Source organism: Paramormyrops kingsleyae, chromosome 4 (assembly GCF_048594095.1).
Source record: "Paramormyrops kingsleyae isolate MSU_618 chromosome 4, PKINGS_0.4, whole genome shotgun sequence".
NCBI classification, from domain to species: Eukaryota; Metazoa; Chordata; class Actinopteri; order Osteoglossiformes; family Mormyridae; genus Paramormyrops; species Paramormyrops kingsleyae.
In genome coordinates this window covers 17,015,086-17,036,881 of record NC_132800.1, presented here as the reverse complement: position 1 = coordinate 17,036,881, position 21,796 = coordinate 17,015,086, and the positions used below count along the sequence as shown (strand labels likewise).

At 44.6% G+C, this 21,796-nt stretch overlaps 1 protein-coding gene across 2 annotated transcripts; it reads right to left on the bottom strand.

Annotated features, from left to right (window-relative positions):
- Nucleotides 1-7,617: 7,617 nt before the first annotated feature.
- Nucleotides 7,618-21,121, bottom strand: LOC111847225 (tripartite motif-containing protein 16-like). Of its 2 annotated transcripts, none has more exons than XM_072711568.1 (6): nt 20,482-21,121; nt 19,440-19,535; nt 18,624-18,857; nt 18,293-18,452; nt 17,855-17,914; nt 7,618-9,704 (listed from the first exon to the last, which is right to left on the bottom strand). In XM_072711568.1, the coding sequence occupies exons 1-6, from the start codon at nt 21,070-21,072 to the stop codon at nt 9,175-9,177; spliced, it is 1,671 nt and encodes a 556-aa protein (XP_072567669.1). In that variant the 5' UTR covers nt 21,073-21,121; the 3' UTR covers nt 7,618-9,174. The 2 variants fall into 2 exon arrangements, with proteins under 2 accessions (XP_072567669.1, XP_023673993.2); XM_023818225.2 differs by lacking the exon at nt 7,618-9,704 and adding an exon at nt 12,667-14,233.
- Between the last annotated feature and the right edge of the window lie 675 nt (nt 21,122-21,796).

Sequence of the window (21,796 nt, the reverse complement as noted above, 5' to 3'; positions counted from 1 at the left end):
GTTCCAGAGGGGGGGAGGGGAGCCTGGAGCCTGTCCCAGGGGGCACAGGGCGGGGGGCACGATGGATAGGATACTAGTTTATAGCAGAGCATACTCACACATACAGACTCACACTAAGGGCAGCTTAGGGATCCCAATCGGCTGATAGCAGTTTCATGTTTTCCAAAGCAGGAGGAGAAAGTCCACATTGGAAGAACATGCAAACTTCACACATACAGCAGGAGGGACAGGAAACAAGCCCAGAGCCAGAGGTTACACCCTGAGACCCCACACCTCCCCCCCCCACAATCACACATACTGTTAGGATCTATTTAAAAGTTACATTTTAATGCTACAAAATTATGACTGACTATGAACTTCATATTCCAGAACTGTGTTGGAATGTAAGCTGACTTTAAGCATGTTGCCTTACAGGATTTACCTGTTTCCCCACCCTTTACCTAAGCGTGTGATGTAAGTGTGATCTTTGTTCCTTCAAAGCAGACACACTCATTGCGTGACATTGTGGCCTTAGAAAAGGTGCAGTGTAGGGCCACAAGAATGATTCCTGGTCTTAGAGGAATGTCATACGAGGAAAGGTTAGTTGAGCTAAATCTGTTCAGCCTCAAGCAAAGGAGACTGAGGGGGGACATGATCCAGGTCTATAAGATTCTAACAGGTTTGGATGCTGTTCAACCGAATAGTTACTTCAGCATTAGTTCAAATACAAGAACTCGTGGCCATAGGTGGAAATTAGCGGGAGAACATTTCAAACTGGATTTAAGGAAGCACTTCTTTACACAGTATGGAATAGTCTTCCTGATAACGTAGTGCAAGCTGAATCCTTGGGTTCCTTTAAATCAGAGCTAGATAAGATTTTAACAACTCTGAGCTATTAGTTAAGTTCTCCCCAAGCGAGCTTGATGGGCCGAATGGCCTCCTCTCGTTTGTATAGTTCTTATGTTCTTATGTTCTTATATCATTACATTTACATTTCCAGTATTCATCAGATACTGTTGCTGAAAGTGGTGAACAAGTGAGGTAAACATGACATTGCAAACACGCCGCTGTCAAGGTGCTGCTTAGGCACTAGTGCAGCTAGGCTGATATTTCTGGGTCCACAGAGATGTCACTGGCGGTCGGTGTCGTGTCACCGGGATGAAAAACTCGTGGAGCAGGTGTCAGGCTAGAGAACAGGCAACACGTGAGGCACAACATTAATGATCAAACTGGGAAATACAGGACTAGGAAGCACTTAAATACAGGACTAACGAGGGAGCAGACTGGAGGCAGCTGGGAGTGTTTAACATGAGGGCCGGAACGAGACGTGAGACCAACAAGCACCAAACATGGCTTGTTAGAGCCAAGCCAGGGAGGAGGCGGGACATTCAATTCAGTTAATTTATTTTTATATAGCGCCTTTCACAGCAAAGTCGTCCCAAGGCGCTTTAGATAGATGTGTTGTGATCATTAGGGAGAGTAATACAGAATGGCACAAAGGTAGGAAAGAAATAAAATAAAGAAAGCCAGATGACAACGGAGGAGAGGAAGCAGAAACTCTGAAGTAAGTATAAAAACAGGGGCACAGGATGCACAAGACAAGGAGAGATACAGGCGGGACAGAGCAACAAGACAAACACTGAGGCACAGAAAGGAATAACATGGGGCATCCGGGGAGTTTTCATAATGCAGGGAAGCTGGGCGAAGACTCGGGGCTGGGGACCCTCCTAGGCCCCTTTCCAGGTGAGGCTGAACTCCGCCGAATCACAGGACCAGAGGGTCTGGGAGGGCCAGCAGGACCAGAGGATGTGAGGGGTCAGCAGAGTTGGGGGGCGCTGAGGGAACTGCAGAGCAGTCGGGCAGCAAGGTGACCACAGGACGGGAAGAGGAGGATGGCAAGGGACCTACAGGGCAAGAGCAGAGACTGGCACCCCCTCTCTGAGAGACAGAGATTCATCCTGCCCCTTTCTTGGACCCCTACTGATACCAATGACCACCTCAGACACTGTGACCAGAGCAGCCCGAGTCTGGGATGGAGGCTGGGGCCCACGTAGCTGGACCCAGGGCAAGTCCAGAGGGTCCCACTCTAAGTCCTCCAGCAGGACATCCTCTGGGTCCATCCTCTCTGGGCTGGTGGCAGCCTGGAAGTTGGGCGCAGGGCTGGCAGCGGCTTGTAGGCAGGCGCCGGTGGGACATCAGGATACAAAGCAGGCACCAGCAGGCAGGAGGCGAGATGGGTGCCGGCTGGACATCAGGGAGCAGTGTGGCAGGTGCCGGCTAGATATCAGGGAACCGTGTCAGATTCAATGAGAATCCTGGAGGCAAGCAAGGCCTCACCTGTGTTGGACGCTGAGGGTGCGGGCTGAGCGGCCCTCTCTGGGCCGGGTGCCTTAAGTGCAGGTGTAATAACAGGCTTCCTGGGCCAGATGCTGTGCATATGGTGCCAGGGGCAGCCAACTGCGGGGAGCCTTGGGGGAGCTGATTGCTAGCTACTGTACAAGGAGCCAGTGGGCAGACGGTGGCTAGCTGGGGAGAGCCAGCAGGAGGACAGGCAGCTAACTGCTCTCGCTGTGCTAGGAGCCTGGAGCAGGAACAGGGCAGTGCTTTCTGAGTCACAGGCTGTAGCCATGACATGGAGAGGCTCAGAGTCAGATTCAGCTGTGGGTCCAGGCCATGCCTTAAGTCTGCAGTTCTGGTGGTGGGAGCTGAAGGAGAGCTTCAGGGAAGTAAACAAAGAGAGGTCACATTTTGCTTCAACACAGTTTTATTGGAAGTCTGTACACAACACAGACGCATGTCAGCGTGCTGCCTTCCTCAGTGTCCTACTGACCATGTACAGTTCCCATTTAAATAGACACTTCCCTACGAAACAACCAATCGTAACACAACAGGTGTGATGAACATCACCATGGCATCACCGGGTCACGCCCCAAAAACATGGTGTAACAGTAGATGATGTGAAAGGCATAACAAAGCAATGGTAATAGGTAAAACAAATAAAATATCATAAAAAAGCAGGTTAAAGAGAAGCCGTCATTTATGCCATTTGGTACCAATGTATTTAAAGCAAATATACACCAGGCTTCCCTTCTAAGAAGGTACTTTTCTCGATCGCCCCTCTAGGGGCCTGGTTCACTGTCTCCAGACCCATAAACCGTAGGGAGTTACAGTCATGAGCTGCCGTATTAAAATGTCGGGCCACTGGAGACGATTCATTCCTATTGCCAAAAGAACATTTGTGCTGACATATCCTGGTTATTATGTGACGTTTAGTCTTTCCAACATAAAATAATCCACACGGGCATGACAGTAAATATACAACCAATGTGAATAAACATGTGATTCTCCCTCTTACCTTAAACAGTTTGTTCGTATGGGGGTGTATACTTCCTGAATAAAGAGTCCAAGTCAATTTCATCAATGACCTTATCAGGTCCTGATCTTATCTCCTCACTAAATTTAAAAGTGGGATCCAAAGGTAGGTGCTTATATGCAGAAGGGTCCATGAGCTGCCTTTCTGTTTCATCAAGGTAAGATGACTTATCCTGAATAACTATCGAGCCCCAAACCCCCCCATCGACAGGCTTAGTGACAATATCATCAGCAGACATTAACTCACGCAATGCTTTATTTACTGAAGACGAATTATTTTACTGTATACTGTGTACTATTAAAACTACAGAAGAGGATTAGATAAAAGTCAGAATTCTGACATTAAAGTCAGAATTCAAATAATATTTTCATGGGGGCCCTAATCCTCTTCCGTACTAATGGGATTAAATGTAAATGTGTAGTTTTCTGAATCTTAATCTGAAAGTCAGTTCATCGTATACCCAGAAGGTGGCAGCACATGAACACTGCAAAACTGCAAGCTTGGCACATCGCTTCGTATACAATAGTGCACAATCCTTATATTAAAAAAACTACATAATTATATAAATCTATAAATGTTTGTCCTTCAAAAAAGAATAGAAGCATGTCTCCACAATTAACCCAAATCTAAAAATCGCCCTTGACAGCATGTTACGCTGTAGTTTGGTTTTGTTTAAGCTCCATAAATTCCCAGAATTACCCTACACTACTTCCAGTACTGAAGCCCAAAGAATCAAACACGGAGCTCACATAACTTGGCATGAGGTCCCTGAATTACCTAAAGTGGATGCAGTTTAAACTCCGGCCCATTGGGATTCAGAGCAGATACAAATGATCGTGAACCCATGTCTGATTTACAGTGAAAGGTGACTGAACACAATGCACAGCCTCTGTAATGACTCCACTGTCCTGCAGGGGGTGCCACATGAAAGCTGCACCGCAGGAGTAAACAGGCTTCCAGAGATGATGCACCGCAGTCCCACAGTCCTCTAGTCTTAAGTGCTCTAATCTTGTGGTCCCTCTATACCCTAGTCTCATAGTCCCTAGTGCCCAATTCCCCCTTTGCCCACTTCCATGATCCACAAGTCCCTAGTCTCCTCGTTTCTTAGTCTCCTTGTTCCTAATCCCATAGTCCACTACTCCTTAGTTCCCTAGTTCCTAATCCCATAGTCCACTACTCCTTAGTCCCTTAGTTCCTAATCCCATAGTCCACTACTCCTAAATCTCCTTGTTCCTAATCCCATAGTCCACTACTCCTTAGTCCCCTAGTTCCTAATCCCATAGTCCACTACTCCTTAGTCCCCTTGTTCCTAATCCCATAGTCCACTACTCCTTAGTCCCCTAGTTCCTAATCCCATAGTCCACTTCTCCTTAGTCCCCTTGTTCCTAATCACATAGTCCACTACTCCTAAATCCCCTAGTTCCTAATCCCATAGTCCACTACTCCTTAGTCCCCTTGTTCCTAATCCCATAGTCCACTACTCCTTAGTCCCCTTGTTCCAAATCCCATAGTCCACTACTCCTTAGTCCCCTAGTTCCTAATCCCATAGTCCACTACTCCTTAGTCCCCTAGTTCCTGCTCCCTATTCCCCTTGCATTGACAAATAGATACTTAAATGCAAAGACTAACGAGGAGCAACACGCAACAGACATGAATCATCAGGGTCTCGCTAGGGAGGAGACAGGAGGGTCAGAAAGATGTGATGGGTAGGACATGACAGTGGTCATGTGACACGGGCTGTTGCAGTCGCCATGAGGAACTGCAGGAATGTAAACAGCTTGGAAAAGGCAGCTGGTGTTTTTCTCCTTTATTTCTGTGTGAGCCTATAGTGGGTCCCTTGTTGGATGGGATCCTGTTTCTACTGTGTGTCAGTAGTAAGCGGATCACACTTCTTATCGTTAGGGTGATGCCTGTGGTTTATGGCATTGGCCAGAGTTATTTGGATTTGCTGGAAACTCTACAAACTACACAAACACAATAACCAGTAGCAGGACTTGTAGTCTTTCAGGCTCTTGGCCCCAGATGTTTAATTACTTTGACTTTATATCTGAATGTGAATTTTTTGTAATTGACCAATATGGTTCTTATTCATGACAATATTCAGTCAATGTTCTGTTTAAGAATTGCATTGATTAAGGATTGGATAAAATTTATTGATCTCAGGGGGAAATTCTTTTGAAAGCAGCAGATACAAACATACATGTAGTGCATAACAAATGGAAACTTGCTTCCTTCTGCACCTCCCCCCCCCCCCCCTTATGTCACCAGAGGGATAAATATCCCTGTTTGCATGTGTGTCACTGTCTGTAAGTATATCACAGATGTGAGAGAAATGCTTGTGCATATAGGCTGTAAACCCTCATGCTCATGCATTTTAGTCTCTGTAAGTGTTACGTTCCGGCTGCTGTCAGGCGCAGGATAAACGGACTCAGACCCAGGATGGCTCGATTGTCAGGGGTAATTTATTAACAAAGAGCACAAACAGGAGAGAACATAACAGAAAAGGACAATGAAACACTGATGCAGAGCCGAAGCCGGCGTGGTGGCTGCCACAGGATCGATTCCTCCCCCCTTAGCCGGGAACCCACCTTATACACCCACCCCCAGGCAGGGCTAGACATAAGGATTTAGGAGGGCACAGCCACTTTGGCCTTGGCTATTCATATTTTTTCTAGGGCACAAGGCCATTAAGCCTGGGCACAAGGCCAAAATCTGGAGTAAAAATGTTTTTTTCATTTATTTAAATTTCATAGGACACCTCGGGCCTTGTGGAGGAATTTTATTTCCATAAAGGATGCATTTTTTTATTTTCAAAAAAGCAGAAACTTTCCAAAAAGGCATTGGGCCAATACTGAGTCACTAATTACCAATTACTGTAATTACCAAGTTTAGACAACCTACGCAATACGACCTTCGATTTGAGACAGTATATATATATATATATATATATATATATATATAGCTTTATTTCAAAAAACAAAATCCAACAATAAAGGAGCCGTCAATATTTTTGTATTTGTTTGCTCAGAACACCCGTATTCTTTTAGTGTACATGACAATTGACTTGACGTTCGTTTTTTGCACACTGCACGCTACCTGTCCTATATCCTCCCAGCAGAGCTTGGTACTTCTCTGAGTCAAATCTGCTCTGCCTCGGCAAATGTTTTTTTACAACACCATCTGACACTTACCTGAACAAAGTAGATAATTTGCAACATTTTGCGGCAGTAGCCGCGAGTTCAGCTTGCTTTCTTTTACGTTCTCGATCTTTGCGAGGCATGGTGACAGCATAAGCAGCAGACGACAACTACACGATGATTACCGAAGAGGACACCTATCTGTTATTCGGAAACCGTCGGATGGCTTTTCCAATCAAAAACGTAACCCCCGATGATGCACCATTGTCATTGCTGTGGCTCCATAGTAGGCTGGACGATACATACCGTACCAGCCAATCATGCGACGAACACATGATCGTATTAGTCCAGAATTCATTGCGGTTCATTCAGTAGTTGGGAATTACGAGATGTGCGGGTCGACCTCGTTTCTCGTATCGAAGGTTGGGTTCGGGTTCAGTACAGATGCATCGATTGTTGACGAGGTAAAGTGGACCGTGTCGTGCGCAAGTCTTTTGTGTAATGAACGTTACTTTCGGTAAAAAGGGGGCATACGGCCAGACAAACATTAAAGGCAGGCCAATCTTGGCCGTAAGGTACTTCAATTTTGAGGAGGCGTGCGGCCAATTTTGAAAGGCACGACGGCCATTGGCCGCGGTGCCGCGGCTTATGTCTAGCCCTGCCCAGGGGAACAGGTGCATCACATCTAAATTAGACAGGGGGGAAGAGAAACAAACAAGCCACCAGCAGAGGCAGCAGCACAGAATGTGGAGCTCATCACCAGAGGAAGGAGAGGGACGTCAGAGTAAGAATCCACCTTTCCACTGTGTTCAGGGGTATATCTGTATTGCTACAATGACACTGTGAGTGTATTGTGGGACACATTGTGGCTGACAGTGTCATTCCTAAACTAGACACACCTTGATGTAGTACTAACGTGATTTTATATTATTTATCTTTACTTAGTTAACATATGATTAATTTGATTATATTACTTATCTTTACCTCAGGACCGCTGTAGGTTTTGAGTTAATAAAATGTCTGCCGTCTGCCGCCCCCTGCTGGCCAAAGCATCGCCGCTGCGATATCAGGCTGCTGCGCTCAGTCACCAGAGACGCGGATTAAGTGTGTTACTCAGTTACGCTTCGGGCAGCGCTGAACCGGGACATTAATAGGATAGAATAGGAAGCCTTTATTGTCAGTGTACAGGTAGCAAATACAATATACAGACAGAAATATATAAAATGTATGTATAGAGGGGAGGGGAAAAGCCCCCCCACTCATCAGGATTACATTTCATTACATTTTATTTTATTCATAATCAGAATTCACTTTATTGGTACCAGGGACGGATTACGGACCAGGCCAGCGGGCCCGCTGCCCAGGTGCTTTCAGGGGGCCCCGGCCCTGCTATAGGAACTTTAAAGGGAAATGGGTGCATGGGAGCCTACTTTTAGAAGGCCCTCTTAGGCCCTCCTATTATGGTCCTGGCTTCTGGCTACCAGGGGGTCCTAGGGAGGATGGGGGCTTTGGGGGCTTTTAGAGGGCCCTCTGATTATGAGTGGCCCCCAGACCAGTGTAGCAGTGTAAGAGTTTGACCAGTGTAATCACTCCCAGGGCTGTAGTGGAGGCTAAACGCAAGTAAACACGGTTTACCCACCTCTGAAATTTCAGAATTAAAGTTTATCCACTTCTCAATTGATCTAAATGCACATCGTAGTCTACATGAGCGCACTTCTCCACAACATTCTGACAACCCACGTGTAAACCTGCTGTTTATCTAAGTTATTGGTTTATTAAATATGACACGGGTGGGTAGTATTTGTGATTTCGCTTACTTTACCATTTCATTCTGTTGGTGTCCTTGAATTTATTTGTTCCTGGCCCTGCGCATGATATGACTGCCCCCTAGCTATGAGGATGTAATTGTCTTCTTTGGGAAAGCTGCAAAGCAACAATTGCAGATTATAACAGGTACATGGCATTTTGGTTCACTTTTATAGACATTTCCATTTCTATTTCGAACTAGCACATTCTGGATTATTCAAACAAATAATGTTTGTTATGGTATGATCTGGTTGTGCTACGTTGCTACCACCTGTCTCTACAAACAGAGATGGGTAACCTGGTGCTAACATTAACGTGAGGTAATGGCATTAGGCTGTACTGATTATAATTTGAGATCCAACTTACTGTATCAACATAAGCCACCCTCTATTCACTTTTTCCGAGGTAAAAAGCGGCAAAAGATAGTTTTGTCAACATCATTCTGCTTTTACAACACGGTACGCCGCACTAGTTTGGACCCACAAGTGGCATGATGACGTAGCAACTAGCCATCCCAGACAATGCTGGCGTTTTTTTGTTTTGAGGGGGGGGGGGCCCTCGCGAACGTTTTGCCCAGGGGCCCACACAACCCATAATCCATCCCTGATTGGTACAACTGCATGTACTATAATTTTTTTTGGCAGTTTTAGTGCATTCACAGACAACATAGAACAGAAGTCAGAGAAAAACAGTCATTTTGCATGGGTTTGGCAAGCTGAACAAACATTCATTTATTTTTGTCTAACATACGTCACACTTCAGACAGAGTAAAAAGGGTTATACTGGTTAAAAAGCAGAGATTTTACCTTTTTGCCATGGAGAAGCAGCGACATGTGACACTCTGATGAAGTAAAAATGATTCCTCCAGCACACAGTGAGCTATCCCAGCATGCACAGGGACACAGAGGAGTTATAAACCAAAAACCCTGGACAGAGGGGTTCAGTGAATGAGGAGGTGAAGCTGTACAGGAGGGTCAGTCCATCAGAGGAGACTCTGTAGAAGGACAGAGTACCAGCCGCCCAGTTCAGATACACTCCTACTCTGCGGGAGCCTGAGGGCTCTATGGGTATGACAGTCTGTTTATTATTGTGACAGACAGAGTAACTGTCAGGAGAGTAGATCAGACTCCATGACTTGTCATTGTATCCAAGCCCACAGTCAGCACTGTCTCCTTTCCTCCTGATTCCTTTATAAGTCACTCCTATCCAGGCTTCATCTCCACTCCACTCAGCCTCCCAGTAACAGCGACCAGTCAGACTCTCTCTGCACAGAACTTGGTACCAGCCGTCAAATCTCTCTGGATGATCAGGATATGGGTGCTCTGCCCCCCATGTCACCTTCCTGTTCCCCTCTGACAGAGACAGGTCTCTGTATGCTGTGTTGGGGTCCAGCGTCAGCTGGCAGGAGTCTGTAGGCAAGAGGAAGAGCGATTAATCCCATCACGAAGCCCAGCATCTCCATCATTATCACTGTCACACCTCACACACTCACTAACACAGAACTCGCTCCAATACACACATTTTATTCCCAATATACTCATGTAGCCGCCCGAGTCTGCGGCGCTCCGGCTGCCCCCTGCGCTGTGAGACTCGCTGGGGACCGAACTGCACTTTAGCCTGCGCTCTATTATTCTGTACGATACACAAAATATAAAAACGAAGCAGGAATTCAAGTATGTGAAATACCTCAGGAAATGTCGGACGCCCGCGCGACGCCGGCGGGAAGACGCGCCTAAATGATGCGGAGTCGACTCCAAAAGAGTCGATTCCTCGACTCTCACTAGCCCTAGTGTCGGAATCGACTCCAGGTCAGGAATCGACTCCCAGTGTCGAGTGTTTTTTTCAAGTTCAACACAGCAACAGTTCATTATAACGAAAAGATTATAATGAATGTAAAGATACAGAAATTAAAACAAAAAGATAAAGAAATGAGAGGAAAAAATAAGTAATGCCAGGAAAACAAAGAACAATAATGTATAGATAGTTTTTTTCTGTTGGGTCTGTTTTGCGGCTCAATCAATCATGATGTGGTTCAATACAGTCAATTGGTTGTGATTGGCACAAAACACTGCAGTAGGTTTTACGAACCAATCATGTACCAGTCCTCAGGGTGAGAGTGGGACATGCTCATAATTGGCAAGTGGTGGTTGATTGAGTGATACTGTTGAGTGATGACTGTTTTTGAATCCAGTAACGTTAACTTATAATGGCAACCCCGACCTCAACCGTGTGGAATTAAAGAATTTAGATGTCCTACATGAGAGCGGAGCTCGATCGGTTTCAGGGTCGTAGGACATACGAGCGAGAAGTGAGGAAACGAGGAAGCATATTGAGACGCACCTTCTGAATCCTGACCCTATTTTAATTCAAAGTAAATGGAGTCGAGGAGTCGATTCCACCGACTCCAAAATTAGGAGTCGGGAGTCGGAGTCGACTCCAAAAAAACCGGAACCGAACACCCCTACTAATAGGCTTAATTACAGGTAGATAAAATTACAAACAGCATTTATCAAACATGTTAACCATAAAATTGTACGACACAGATTACCACTAAAAGTGAGCTTGTCTTTACGTCACAATATGAACTTCTTTCAAACCACTTTGGACACACACCTCTCTCCAGCAGCGAGCCGACGCGATGCTCCCAACGCGGACGCGGACGCATCTAGGCTGGTTCTCTGCAAAGCGCAACACTCGCGTATCTGCACCGCGCATGCGTACACGGAAACGTTCATAGTTCTCCGGTCAAGCTGTGTACTTTGTTCTTGCCATATTTAAGTATTATTATTAGTAAATTATTATTCTGATATTCCCTGCACACGTACCACAGCAGTGAGGTCTGTGTATATTTCCCTACGTTTTACAAATTCTTTTTTTCCCGCTCCACCACCCCCCCTCTGCGGAGGACTGCTTTATTTCTATTTAAATATTTATTTATTTATCTATCTATTTATTTATTTGTTTTTATTTACTTCCTCATACTTCCTCAAGAGAAGGAGAGGGAGCGAGAGGGGGGGGGGGAGGAAAAGAAGGGGGATAGAGAGAGAAAAACAAAAGAAAGAAAAAACTGAATCTGCTTCAATGTCTGCTGAAGAGAGAAAACAACAACCAACATCTGTACGAATCCCATCGAAAATCAAACGTTAAATGTTATTGAACAGCACACACACCCAGCATTACAACACATGCCCAGAAGCAACAGCCGATCAAGACAGCGCGCGTCCATGTGCACCTGTCCGCAAACCTGTGTGTGTCAGTGCGCTGGTGTTCGTAAGGTTTCTCCATGTAAATGTCTAGTAGTGTTTGTGGGGAGCCACAGCCCCGCCCCCCCAGGACATGAAGCTGACATGGAGGAGACCCGGGCCCCAGACACCCAGAAAAGGGCAGAGGATAGTTCCGGCGGGGGGTCATCCGGCAGCCACATCGCAGGAGCCCCAGGGGAGCACAACAGGGCAGACTGGAACCCGGGTCCAGAGATCCAAGGGCCCCCCCACCCCCCAGCCATGGCCCGACAGAGCCGGGAGGGCCAGGCCCCGCCAGGCAACCGCCGAGAGTGAGCCAGCACACACCAGAGCATCCAACCCCGGACATCGAGAGCCACCAGCCGGAGACCCCATCCACCGGCAGGGAGTGTGGCGGGGGGGAATAGAGCCTGAGATGTTATTCCAGGTGGAGTCTAAGACCCAACCTGACACATGCGTATAGACAAACAGGCGCACACATACACAAGCATGCTTGTGTACGTTTTACAAATTCAAAGCGCCAGTTCACAGGGCTGCCAACTTTGATCAACTGGCTGGTGTGAGATTTTCAATTCGGAACAAGGCTGCACTCACATGCATACGCATTTATATGTATGTAGCAGTTTTATCACCTTGTAAATTGCCTGTAGGGTTTGTAAACTACCGTGCTTCGTCTGTGCATCTACATGAGGATAACGCGACGCATGTGCAAGGTGCAGTACCACCAGAAATTGGGGTGGCAGTATGGTCACGTTTTGTCACGGGACATTGTCTTTACATACAGTACAGATAGTATTAAAGTAGCATCTTATTTTTTAAGAATGAGCGGCCAGAAGAACTTTTTATTTTTAGAGGCAAGAAAGAAAATATTCCAAACACTATTGTGTCCTTCTGTGTACAGCGGCTTCAAAATTTAATGGCAGTATAAGTTTATAAGAAAGCAGTGTCATATGTACAAAGTACAATGGAATTTTAACTTGAAATTCTTACTTGCCTACTTTCATAAGTAGCGTTATTTTTCAATACAGTTCCATCCATCCATCCATCCATCCATTTTGTGCCACTTATCTAATCTAATATATATATAACATATATATAACATATAATCTATAATGTAGTATATATTATATATAATCTCTCAGGGTAAATATAATATATAATCTCTGGGTCTGCCCCGGGGCCTCCTCCCAGTTGGACATGCCCTGAAACACCTGAAATCCGAGATCCAGTTGCAGAGAGTGGTGTTCAAACTTAACCCCCTTAGTTCCACAATCAGCCTTTGAGGGACATATTGAAGTCCATGAATAACATTCTAACATATGTGATTCTCTTATCCAAATGTGTCAGGGAAAGGTGACGGGCAGAGGCTATGGTGTCCCCAGTAGACCTGTTGGACCAGTATGCAGATTGGAGAGGGTCTAGAGAGGTAGGAAGATTGGTCTTTATGTCTGCCATGACCAGCCGTTCGAAGCGCTTCATGATGATTGACATGAGTGCTATGGAGCAGTAGTCATTCAGGCCGGTCACTGATGGCTTCTTCAGCACTGGGACGATGGTGGTTGATGTGAAGCATGCTGGGACAGACCACTGGCTTAAAGAGGTGTTGAAAATGTCTGTGAGGACACCAGCCAGGTGGTCAGTGCATTCTCTCAGCACATGGCTAGGTATGTTGTCAGGTCCTGCAGCCTTGTCTGGGTTGACTCTGGATAGAGTATTCCTCACATCAGCTGTGGACAGACAGAGTAACTTGTCGTCGGCTCCTTATTCTGTACATCAGAGTCTGCAAAAAAGTTGTTTAGCTCTTCTGGAAGGGAGACATCACTACCACTGATGTGTGGGTTGGGCTTGTAGATCGTGATTGGCTGAATGCCCTGCCATATACGGCGTGTGTCTTTGGTGCAATTAAAGTGTTCATTGATCCTCTGTGCATGTGCCTGATTGGCTATCCTCATAGCTCGGGACAGGTTGCCTCTGGACGTCCTGAAGGCAGCCTTGTCTTTAGGTCTTAAAGCTGCATTTATGATTCTTAGCTGTGTGCGCACTTCCCTCATCATTTAGGGCTTTTGGTCGGCTCTCGTGGTCATCGATCAGAGTTTATATACTCCTCCAGGTTAATGGCATCACCATTTATAGCAGCCTCCTCAAAAATGTCCCAGTCAGTAGATTCAAAGCAGTCTTGGAGAGCTGAGACGGCACCAGCTGGCCACACTCTTACTGACTGGTTTGTTGAGCTTCAGCAGGGATTTATACGCAGGAACCATGAACACAGTGACACGGTCTGAGTAGCCGAGGTGAGGGGGGGAAGGGCCTTGTAGGTCACAAACATTGTCCAGACAGATTCTCTCTTTAGCTGGGAAGTTGGAAGAATTTGGGGGAAACTCGCTTCAGATTTGCCTGATTGAAGACTCCGGCAATAATGAAAAAAGACTCTGGATTAGCTTAATGACCTAGTCATAGGAATGGAACTCGGCCGTTAAGTGAGGAGCGTCTGTACAGAAGATGCTGCAGCAGTACCACAAAATTAGCAGCTCACTGTGTAGGCAGTGATTGTACAATCCCCCCCCCCCCCAGTTTTATTGAACGTTGTATGTCAAAACTATGGGAGGTATTTTCTGCAAAAAATAAAATGAAAATGATAAAAAGAAAATACAATCTCCAATTTCCCATTTAGTTTTCAAAGTCTGTGCGCAAAAAACCTGCAAAAATGAAAATTAAAGTGAAATAGCACCATTTGCAACTTAATTTCCACTTATGTATGAGTCAGATGATTAAATAAAACCGGACAGTAGTAAAACTGCATATAGTTCACGATATACGGTAAACAAAAGTCGGTTTGCAGCTGTCATCAAAGCGTGTTCTTCAGAGCGGCATCTTGACTCCCTCCTTGTACAACATTTAATGCCACAACCTCATACAAACAAGTGCGACTGGAAACAAAGGAACCGACCTAGATGGTTTTCTCACACTGCCCCCTGGTGGACATGACCTTTAATCCTCCAGATAGATAAATTATGCACGCAATTGTAGTTGTGTCGTGTGAAGTCGTGGCCCTAAAGCGCAGACTTAGGAGATGTTCAGTGTCACAACGAGTTTGGGGAAGACTATGGGTGCTGTATTAGGACAATATTAATGAATCTGAAAAAAAGTACACTGAAAAAAGAACAAACGTGAAGGAAGGAAGCCCCCCCTCACAACCTCACTACTGAGAGAAATCTCACACAATATAAGGATGCAGATAAAAGGCCTTGACAAGCTGTTACTGTGTGGTACCAAAAGTTCCTGCTACCCAAACAAAGCGAGGGCAGCCTCCCAGCTTTCAGCATTACAGTGCATGCTGACGTCTAGGACAGACTGGACCCCCCGCTTACTTGGTTTGGATCCACTGCTGTAGCTACAGCCCACATTAGGCAGTGAGGAGCAGCCCCAGTGTCAGTCATTCTTGTTCTGAGTAACTTCAGGGGGAACAAAGTGCATCAAAGCCCACAGCTACTCTATCTAATCTGACTGCAGCTGTGCGTCACCTACAGACTGGGTCAGACAATGTGTTTCATACATTAAACTTAGCTTTACTGAATGTCAGGTCTTTGGCTGGCAAATCATTATTAATGATTGATTTTATTATCAAGAAAAACCTTGAGTTTTATGTTTTAAACTGAAATGGGGTCAAATGACAACTATGCAGCAGCCCTGATCAAACCAGCTACTCCAACTTGCCCTTTATCAGTGAGACTAGAACACTTACTGTAGGAAAGGAGGTGGAATAGACGCCTTATTTAACTGGTTTGAGTTATTTTTACAAGTCAGGCACTACTTTCTGTCAAAAGGGTAATTATGAATCTGAATGTACAGAAATCACATCTGGAGTTCCTCAAGGGTGCGTTCTTGAGCCTCTTCATTCAACATCTACATGCTTCCATTTACTCAGATTATGGAACAGAGATAAAATCTCTGGAACACTTAAGACCATGTGTTTAGTAATAAAAAAAAAATCATAACAAATAATAATCCATTGTAATGCATTATAAACATGTCTATAAATATTTATCAAAAGGCATAACACATTATAGGCATGCTTATTATGCATAATGAATGATTTATGAAGCTCTCATCTTTAATGCACTATAGATACCTTCATAATGCATTATAATGGTCGATATAAGCATTAAGGATGCTTTGTATTGCATTATGAAGGTATCTATAGTGCCTTATAGAAGAGTGTGTCATAAAGCATTCATAAAGCGTTATAAACATGGCTATAATCCAGAAGAAATAAAAATACAGATGCTCCTCTACTTCTGAACAAGATACATTCCGAACGGCCGTTCGTAACTTGAAATGTCTGTAAGTCGTTATTCAGCATAATTTTAAGGGTATACGCAAGTACAAAGAACTAGGATACTGGGAGTACGCATGTTACGCTGCTGCGCGAGTAGGGGCCAGAAGTCATACTGTATCGAAGGAGTAGGTGGCACAGAAAAAAAAATATTGTGGACAGGAAACGGAAGCCCAATGAACAGAATGTGAACTTATAATCCTCTTTTTGTATTTGTATGTCTGAAAGTTCGTAAGTAGAGAAACGCCTGTAAGTCTAACATAACGGAATACATATGAACCTTTGCTCTTACTTTCACCTACATTAATTTTTGAAACCGGTGGAAACGCAGGCAGGTTCTCAAAAGGCAGCAAGTGAAAACCAGCCCAGTACTGGCTCCGTGTTGGTGGAAATGACGCATCAGTACAGTGTTCCCAGGTCCAGCCCAAGGTCTCCTTAAAATCTGCCCAGTGGAAGCTGAAACTAGCCGAATATGTGAAATCCCAGTATACTGTATCTCAAAGAAATAAACCAGTTTGTTACATCCTTATCACTTTCAAATAGTGACTCCTGTCTTCTGCAATCCCCCCCCCCCCTTGTGAAACTGAACAGGTAAGAAGTGTGCGCACATACATTAACACGTAGGTCCTCTCTCTGTATAAACACACTGGGTTAGAGGGCGAGTGCCACCTTCTGTATTTATGTTCGGGTGAGTAAGCCTAGTGTAGTCTGGGTTTTTCTGTTCTATCTTTGGTTTTAGTTAATATCTTAATAGGGTAGGGAAGAGGTGTTATGTTTTGTTAATTTCTTTCCTTTGACGCGTCCATGTTCTTTTCCCTGGGTCTGGCCCATCCTCCTGTGTTCCCAGCACCCAAATCCCTGTTTTGGTTCAGTCAGAAAGACTGAAAGCTATTGCTCACCATGAAACCATGACACTGAAATATACTAATCAAGCTAGAAATCTTGATGTAGTTCTGGACCGAAATATCAACAGTCACATAAAGACTATTAAAAAATCAGCCTCCCACCACCTTAAAAATAGAGCAAGAATTAAAGGATTTCTCTCTAAACCAGATACAGAAAAGCTTGTTCATGTGTTTATTTTCAGAAGGCTAGACTATTGTAATGGTGTCTTCACACGTCTTGGTAATAAATCAGTCAGACAGCTGCAGCTCATCCAGAATGGTGCCACCAGAGTCCTCACTAACACCAAGGAAGTAGAGCATATTACACAGGTCCTTAAATCACTGCACTGGCTTCCTGTGCATCACAGGATTGATTTTAAAATATTATTTCTTATCTACAAGGCACTAAATGGCACTAATTTCCTTGAACGTTGTGAAGCATCCAGACCCCTGAGGGCATCTGGGAAAGGTTTACTCAGTGTCCCAGAATGAAGACCAAGCAGGATGAAGCAGCTTTTAGTCTCTATGCTCCCTGTCTGTGGAACAAGCTTCCTGAAGTTCTGAGGTCTGCTAACACTGTCAGCTCATTATAATCAGGGCTTAAAATGTTACTGTTTGCTGCAGCTTTTCAATAAATTAAATCAGTAGGAGATTAGTCATACTGTACGCTGCCTCTACAATGTCACTTATTTTCAGTTAACAATTTATTTGTTATTTGGGCTTTTAGGCTTTTTAAAATGATCTTTTAAATCAACAATGAATGTGTTTGCAATTCCCACCCCAAAGTTACGAGGTACCAAAAAAACAATAGTACTTTGTGTACTGGAACTATTGGTACTGATACTCGACCCAAAGTCAATGGAAAAGGGAAAGTACCAAATGTACCGTACCTGGTGCAGTGGAAAAGCACCCTGAATGAACTTGCCTTGCTTCGCAATTGGATTCAAAGGTTACTGACATAAACAGCTCATGTGAATGTGAAAGACCAGGAGGCAGCGGGAGAGAGAAAGAGAAGCTCCACTAGCAGAAGAAAACGAAACACAATAAAACACACTCCACCTCATACAGGGAGAGAGAAGCATGTGTGTGAACAGACTCACATTGTAAGAATTCTGCTCTGGTCCTGGGCACTAATACCGGTGGGATGGTGTCTTTGGTAACTAGAAGGAGACAGAGAGAAACAGGGATGTGAGTAAAAGGAATTTACTTGTGGGAGATGGACGTCACTCACTGTGGAGACACCAGCAGTAGATTATTATCATTAGGAGGGACAATAACAGGCATTTTAACAAACTGCAAATTATGGTAAGTTACACATAATACAGATATTAGGATTCTGTAATGTAGAAGAAACATGAATCGTGATCTGGGTTTTGTAGCCTGTAGAATTTAGAGCTCATTAGTTTTCATAAAGATTTAGTCTTATGGGAAACAGAAACTGACTTTGTCACACCAACATGAGACTGACTGTCCTACATACTCTCTCTGCATGGTGTATATTAACAAGAACAGACAGAAAAATGTTTTTATTTATCAACCTGTATGATGGATCTCTGCCATTTTCTTTTTGCAAACATTGTCCAGTTGATCCTTCAGCTCAGAAACCACCTTCCTCATATTCTCAAAAGAGCAGCGTGGATTGACGGAGATTCTGGGTCCAAATCCAGCTTCAGGGGTGACAGGAAGACCCTGGCACCTCTACAGACACACAGACTGATTAAACAGCTTCATCAAAACAAATGTGAATTGTAATGTAATTAACAGGACCATTAACATCTGACAAATGACAGACTAGCTGAAATACAAATGAGAACATGCATCCATTTGAATACTCTGGTTTTCTTATTGTCAAAGTAGCTGTTCTGTTACCTGGAGGAAATGGATGTGATCCTCTGTGTGTGAAAGTTGCTCCAGCTCAGAGTGTCTCCTCTTCAGTTCATCAATCTCCTGCTTCAGTCTCTCCATGTGTCCTTCAGTCTGACTCACTACAGCCTTCTTCTGATCTATGATCAGCTGTATCACCTCAGAGCGTCTTCTCTCAATGGAGCGGATCATCTCAGTGAAGATCCTCTCGCTGTCCTTCACTGCTGACTGTGCTGAGCTCTGTTGGTGACACAGAGAGCAGAGAACAGTAAATTACATTTGGCCCCTTTTGAAACTCCAGATAGCCTTATTGTACAATAGTGATGTGAGCTGACAGGAGGTATAAAAACAGCACAGGGCTGGGGTTTGGAGCGTCACGATGCTGGATGCCTCAGGTACTGAAACCCAGCCAGCACTGATTGGAAATGATCACTCATTAAGCTCATACACTGTCAGCTGCAGGGATTTGGCAGAGACTGGTGGCTGTATGGGGCAGCTTGGTTGTCACCATTAGGTCTTAGTTTAATAGGTGGCATTTTGGGTTATGTTTGAATAACACTGGGGTGTGAAAAGCTGCATTTTCTCAAATGGGCCTTACATGGTGTTTTCTAAATAAACAAGCTATAACTGCTGTAAGGCAAGGTTGGTTAAATCATGTTATCTAGCAATTTTGTCCCATTAAATCTCTGACCCAAAATTACCCACAGCAGCATTAATTTGATTAATCCCCACAAGTCTGTAAATCTGCAATCTGTTGAATCTGAGAGAAGATTCAATAGGATCACAAGCCAGCTGTTATCTTCTCCTCAGGTTCATACTCACTGTGATTGAGGCCACAGCCTCTCTCAGCTCCTGCAGCTCCTTCTCTCTCATCTGAATTCTCTGCTGAAATTCCCTCTGTGTTTCACCCATTTGTTTCTACAGATAGGAAGCAAGATGACAAAACAAGTTTGTTTCATTAGCTGGGATCATATTCATTAATCATCCTGTCCAGGGTGGACCCCAGCCTTGGGCCCTATGCCGCCTGGGAAAGGATCCAGGCGCTCTCTGTGACCCTGACCTGGATCACTGGTTAGGAGATGGATGGATGGATGGATATTCATAAATGATTTATTGACTGTAGGTAGGATAAACTGGACTTAGACCCTTTGGTCCTGTTTCCACCTGGAATTAACATGCGTCCTGGGTGATCCAATCACAATTGGACAGTGCTAATTACAGATGTGAAGGCACCCAGGACACATTGAGGATGAATTGAGATCTGATCACTGAAACCACACTGGGAGGTGGTCTGGGCCGCATATGGCCACATTCTTACAGCAATGTGAAGGCGAATGTGTCCTGGGCTGCATTGCAGGACCGGCTACTCAACTGACGTCCTATTTGATTTATGTCAGATCGCATGTCAGTTGATAATGGGCCACTGTGTAGTAAACTGCACTGTGAACAACAATAATGCATCTTTTCTCCTGTGACACTAAAAACTGAATCTGCTGGGAATTCGGACCGTCGAACTGGAGCAACATTGAAATGTTGTCTTTGTATTTTTAACCTCGTATTTTTGCATGTGAATTCAGACCATCGAATTTCCGATGCATATTTCCAATGCATAAATATTCAATGTTAGAATTTCAGTGGCATATAAACTTCTAATTCTGATGACACAGATTTACTTCCATAAGTTTCAGTACAAATTCAATCAGAACTTTTTAAATGTGCATTTTCTGTTCATTTTTCTTTCATTTTACCAAACCAGACTTGCTCTGAGTATTTTCATACCAATTATACTCACATGTGTTAAGACAAAAGTCATTTTTATTTAAAATAAATTTTATCATTTATATAAGAGCACTTCAGGCCTGACCTGTATCTCTGTCCTTCCTGCAGCAGCTGAGACTGTATCATGGCCTCTGTGTTCATCCATCGTACAGAGATAACAGATACACTGCTGGTCGGTACGGCAGTAGACCTCCAGGAGTTTGTCATGGTGGGAACAGACCTTGTCCAGCAGACGTCCAGTGGCATCAGTCAGCTTGTGCTTCTTAAAAGCTGGAGACTCATAGTGAGGCTGGAGGTGAGTTTCACAGTAAGAGGCCAGACACACCAGGCAGGACTTGACAGCTTTGTGTTTTCTCCCAGTACAGACGTCACACTCCACATCTGCAGGTCCAGCATAATGGTCAGCAGGAGTAGCTGCTTGTAGTCCAGTCTTCTTCAGTGTCTCCACCACTTCAACCAACATGGTGCTTCTGCTCAGAACAGGTCTGGGTGTGAAGGTCTGTCTGCACTGGGGGCAGCTGTAAACTCCAAGACGATCCTCCTGATCCCAGCAGCTCTTAATGCAGCTCATACAGTAACTGTGTCCACAGTTGATAGTCACTGGATTCTTCAGTAGATCCAGACATATTGGACAGCTGAACTGGTTCTCATCCAGTGTGGAACTGGCTTCAGCCATTTTGCCATGAGTACTGATAGGATTCAGTTTCGTTTTCTCTCACAGTCGTCTGTGTGTGAGAGTGGGAGGAACTTCCTGCTTCTCAGGCTGCAGTAGGTGTGGTTTTGGACTGAGACCAGACTGAGAAGAGCAGACTGAGCAAACACTGGAGTTTGAATGTGTGCGTAAAACCGAACATCAGATTAACTATAGAGACACACACACAGTTTAGACTAGATAATCTGCCTGAAGTTAAGCTGGTTAGAGTCTGCCCAGTACTTGGATAGGAGACCAACTAGGAAAGTTAGGTCACTGCTGAAGAGGTGTTAGTGTGGCCAACAAATTAGCTCAACCTGTGGTCTGTGTGGATCCCAGTGCAGTGATGGGGACACTATGCTGTATAAATGGTGTGTCCTTTGGATGAGATATAAAACTGAGGTCCTGACTGTCTGAGGTCACATGGCTAAAAAATTGCCCACTATGACCCTATGCAATCTGGTCTCTTAATCCTTCCCTATATCAAATATTCTCTCCTGCCCCTTCACCACCTTAGTTACTGCCTGGTTTGCGTACTGGTGCAGAATGGCTGCTGTCACATCATCCTGGTGGGGGCTACACAGCGGTGGTGATTGAAGTGGCTTCCCTTTGCTTCTGTGAAACCCTTCATTCATTCATAACTCTTACTGACATTGTTTTTCCCCAAACAAGCTATATATAACTAGTTTGATTTTATACATAGAAAATA

Bases quoted from the DNA above. Each gene is read 5' to 3' on its own strand.
- LOC111847225 (XM_072711568.1), bottom strand. From the start codon at position 21,072: ATGGCTGAAGCCAGTTCCACACTGGATGAGAACCAGTTCAGCTGTCCA. The intron at 19,536-20,481 runs GTCAGGCCTGAA...TCCTATCTGTAG, and splicing joins CAGGAAGGACAGAGATACAG to AAACAAATGGGTGAAACACA. The intron at 17,915-18,292 runs GTTGATAAATAA...GTCTCCTTCTAG, and splicing joins GGCAGAGATCCATCATACAG to TTACCAAAGACACCATCCCA.